Below are 2883 nucleotides of genomic sequence, written 5' to 3'. Positions count from 1 at the left end.
TAAATAAATAAATAAATAAAACTACCTCGTGGATGGAGGGGAAAATGTCTCTTTGTTTTGTCGTCAGTACAAACAAACAACGAAAAACTGATAAGTGAGACAATGCTGCTGCTGCTGCTGCTGCTGGAGCAGCAGCAGCAGCAGCTGCGGTGTTGTCTCTTAAGTGCAGCCGAACCAGACACAGAAGAGTAGCAGCAGAATGACGCAAAGACCGGAAATCTATTGCTGTTGCTGCTGCTGCTGCTGCTGCTGTTGCTGCTGCTGCTGCTGCGGCCACATCACCGCCAGACCCCTCTGCGGCAGCAAATCCTAAATCGCTGCTGCTGCTGCTGCTGCGTGTGCTGCTGCTGCTGCTGCTGAAAAGATCTTCTTCATCTGCATCTTCGTTCATCCCCAGCAGTGCAGCTGCCCGCAGCAAACTCACTACCTCAGGGTCATCGTCTGCTGCTGCTGCTGCTGCTCTGCTGCTGCTGCTGCTGCTGCTGCTGCTCTTGCTGGCCCAGAGCCCTTGGCGGGAGACCCTTTGCCGCATAAGTGAGGACTTTAAGAAGCGCCGCTGCTGCTGAAAAGAATTGCTGCTGCTGCTGCTGGCAAAGCAGCAGCAGCAGCAGCAGCAGCGGCAGCAGCAGCAGTCAAAGCAGACGAATTGCTTCGCCCCGTTTTGCTGCAGTGCGCAACGGCGGCTAGCAGCAACAGCAGCAGAAATGGAATAAGAGAAAGCAGCAAAAAGCCGCAGCAGCCAGACGGGCACTTCCTGCTGCATCTGCTGCTGCTGCAGCTGCTGCTGCTGCAGCTGCTGCTGCTGGTTGTGCCAGCGACGCTGCAGCAGGTGCTGCTGCAACTGGTGCTGCAGCAGCTGCTGCTGCTGCAGCAGCAGCTGCAGCAGCGAACCGACAGACCCCATGAGGGAGGGAGGAGCCAACGCAATAACAGCAGAGAGCAAAGAGACAACTCGAGGTTCTTGCTGCAACAGCAGCAGCATTTGCTGCTCCTGCTGCTGTTGCTGCAGTAACAGCAGCGCCTGCTGCTGCTGCTGCTGCAGCTGCTGCATGCGGCAAGCCAATTCGTCCAGCAGCAAAGCCCCCTCGGTCTGCAGCAGACACCGCGCTCCGTCTGTGCACTCGCCTGCTGCTGCTGCTGCTGGCGCTGCTGCTGCTGCTGCTGCTGCTTCTGCCGCTCGCACAGCTCTGCACTCTTTGCATGCAGCCCCAGCAGCAGCAGCAGCAGCAGCAGCTTCATTAGCAGCAGAATCAAAACCTTCTTTTGCCTCTTCATCAATTGCCTTCTTGTGCATGCAGCGGCCAGCTGCGTCGTGAAGCGCATGCAGCGCCCTCCTTGCTGCTGCTGCTGCTGCTGCGCTGCTGCTGCTGCTGCTGCTGCCTGCTGCTTCCACCAATCCAATAATAATATAAGGCAAATGAACAGAGACAGATGGGGGGCCCCCGAGGGCCCCCAGACCCTCAGCACAAAAGCTCATGCAGCAGAACAGCAGCGCGAAGAAGCAGTCAAGACTCTCTGCTGCTGCTGCTGCTGCTGCTGCTGAGGGGAGGGGCCCTGCTGCTGCTGCTGCTGCTGCAGCAGTGTGCAGGTCTTCTTCCGGGCAGCAGTACAGGCAGCTGCAGGGAGGCTGCTCCTGCTGCTGTTGCTGCTGCTGCGGGGGGAGCTCCTGCTGCTGCTGCGGTTGCTGCTGCTGCTGCTGCTGGTTAAGTTCCTGCTGCCGCTGCTGCTGCTGCTGAAGCTCGATGAGCAGCGTCAGCGCCTGATCTAAGTAAGAGAGGTCTTGGGTTTGCTGCTGCTGTTTCTGGACTTTGTTTAAATTCTTAAAATCTCTATTTTTCAAAAATGCCATTTTGCCCTTTTTGCTGCTGCTGACAATCGAAGACAGCAGCAGGGCAGCAGCAAGGAGACACTCACACTGCCGGAGCAGCAGCAGCCAGGGGGCCCCCCTGGGGGCCCTCTGAAGGCCCTTTTGCTTTGCTGCCTGCAGCAGCAGCAGCAGCAGCTCTCCCCGCTGCAGCGGCAGCAAGCAGCAGGAGAGGGCCCTCACAGTGTCTGCAGCCGCAGCAGCAGCAGCAGGCGAATGCGCAGCAGCAGCAAGCTCGAAGGGGGGAGGCAGCACAGCAGCAAGTTCCGCTGCTGCCGCCGCTGCTGCTGCTGCCGCTCCAGGCCCCCCCTCTACTGCTGCTGCTGCTGCTGCTGCTGCTGCTGCTGCTGCTGCTGCTGCAGTGTCTCTTTCCGCTGGGGGGTACAGCCGCTTAATTAAAAGCTCTGCTTCCAAAGCTGCTTCAGTTGCCCCGTGGTGAGGGGCCAAAAACACTGCAGCAGCAGCACTGCTGCTGCTGCTGCTGCTGCTGCTGCTGCTGCTGCTGCTTGGTGCTCGCAGGCGGCAAATGCGGCACAGAGAAGCAGCAGCAGATTCCAAGTCCAAAGAGCAGCTAATCAACACGTCCCCAGCAACACTTGCTTCCCTGCTGCTGCTGCTGCTGCTGCTGCTGCTGGTAGCGAAGGCCGAAGCAGCCCCTGCATCTATCGCCCGCTGCTGCTGCTGCTGCTGCTGCTGCAGCACTTTGCAGAGCTTGAGGTAGCCTCTTATGCTTCTTAGAGAAGAAAGAAAAGATTCTGTTCTCTCCTTTTCAAGCAAAGAGTCTGTCTTGCTGAAGCAGCAGCTGCATGCAGCAGCAGCAGCAGCAGCAGCAGCAAGTGCTGCAGTCAGCCGCTGCGGCCCCAACAGCTGCACAGCAGCAGCAACAGACATCGGACAGACCCGCGGCACAAGCCCGTATTCTGCCGCTGCTGCTGCTACAGTTTGCTGCTGCTGCTGCTGCTGCTGCTGCTGTCTTGCGTTCCAGCAGCAAAGGGCGGCATCTGCTGTTGCTGTCGGCT

At 58.7% G+C, this 2883-nt stretch overlaps 1 protein-coding gene across 1 annotated transcript in view; it reads right to left on the bottom strand.

Moving 5' to 3' along the window:
• ETH_00024240 (uncharacterized protein) overlaps positions 1-2755 on the bottom strand; it is a gene marked incomplete at both ends in the record, with an annotated part of 3971 nt that extends 1216 nt beyond the window's left edge. Inside the window, one exon of the mRNA XM_013375375.1 lies at positions 176-2755. Coding sequence (XP_013230829.1) covers positions 176-2755 — 2580 coding nt within the window. The remainder of the gene's footprint in view (positions 1-175) is intronic.
• Between the last annotated feature and the right edge of the window lie 128 nt (positions 2756-2883).

This window comes from Eimeria tenella, genomic scaffold, assembly GCF_000499545.2.
Source record: "Eimeria tenella Houghton genomic scaffold, Eth_scaff273, whole genome shotgun sequence".
In the NCBI taxonomy this organism is placed as follows: Eukaryota; Apicomplexa; class Conoidasida; order Eucoccidiorida; family Eimeriidae; genus Eimeria; species Eimeria tenella.
The sequence above is the reverse complement of the archived record's forward strand: the minus strand, read 5'-3'. Positions and strand labels throughout refer to the sequence as shown.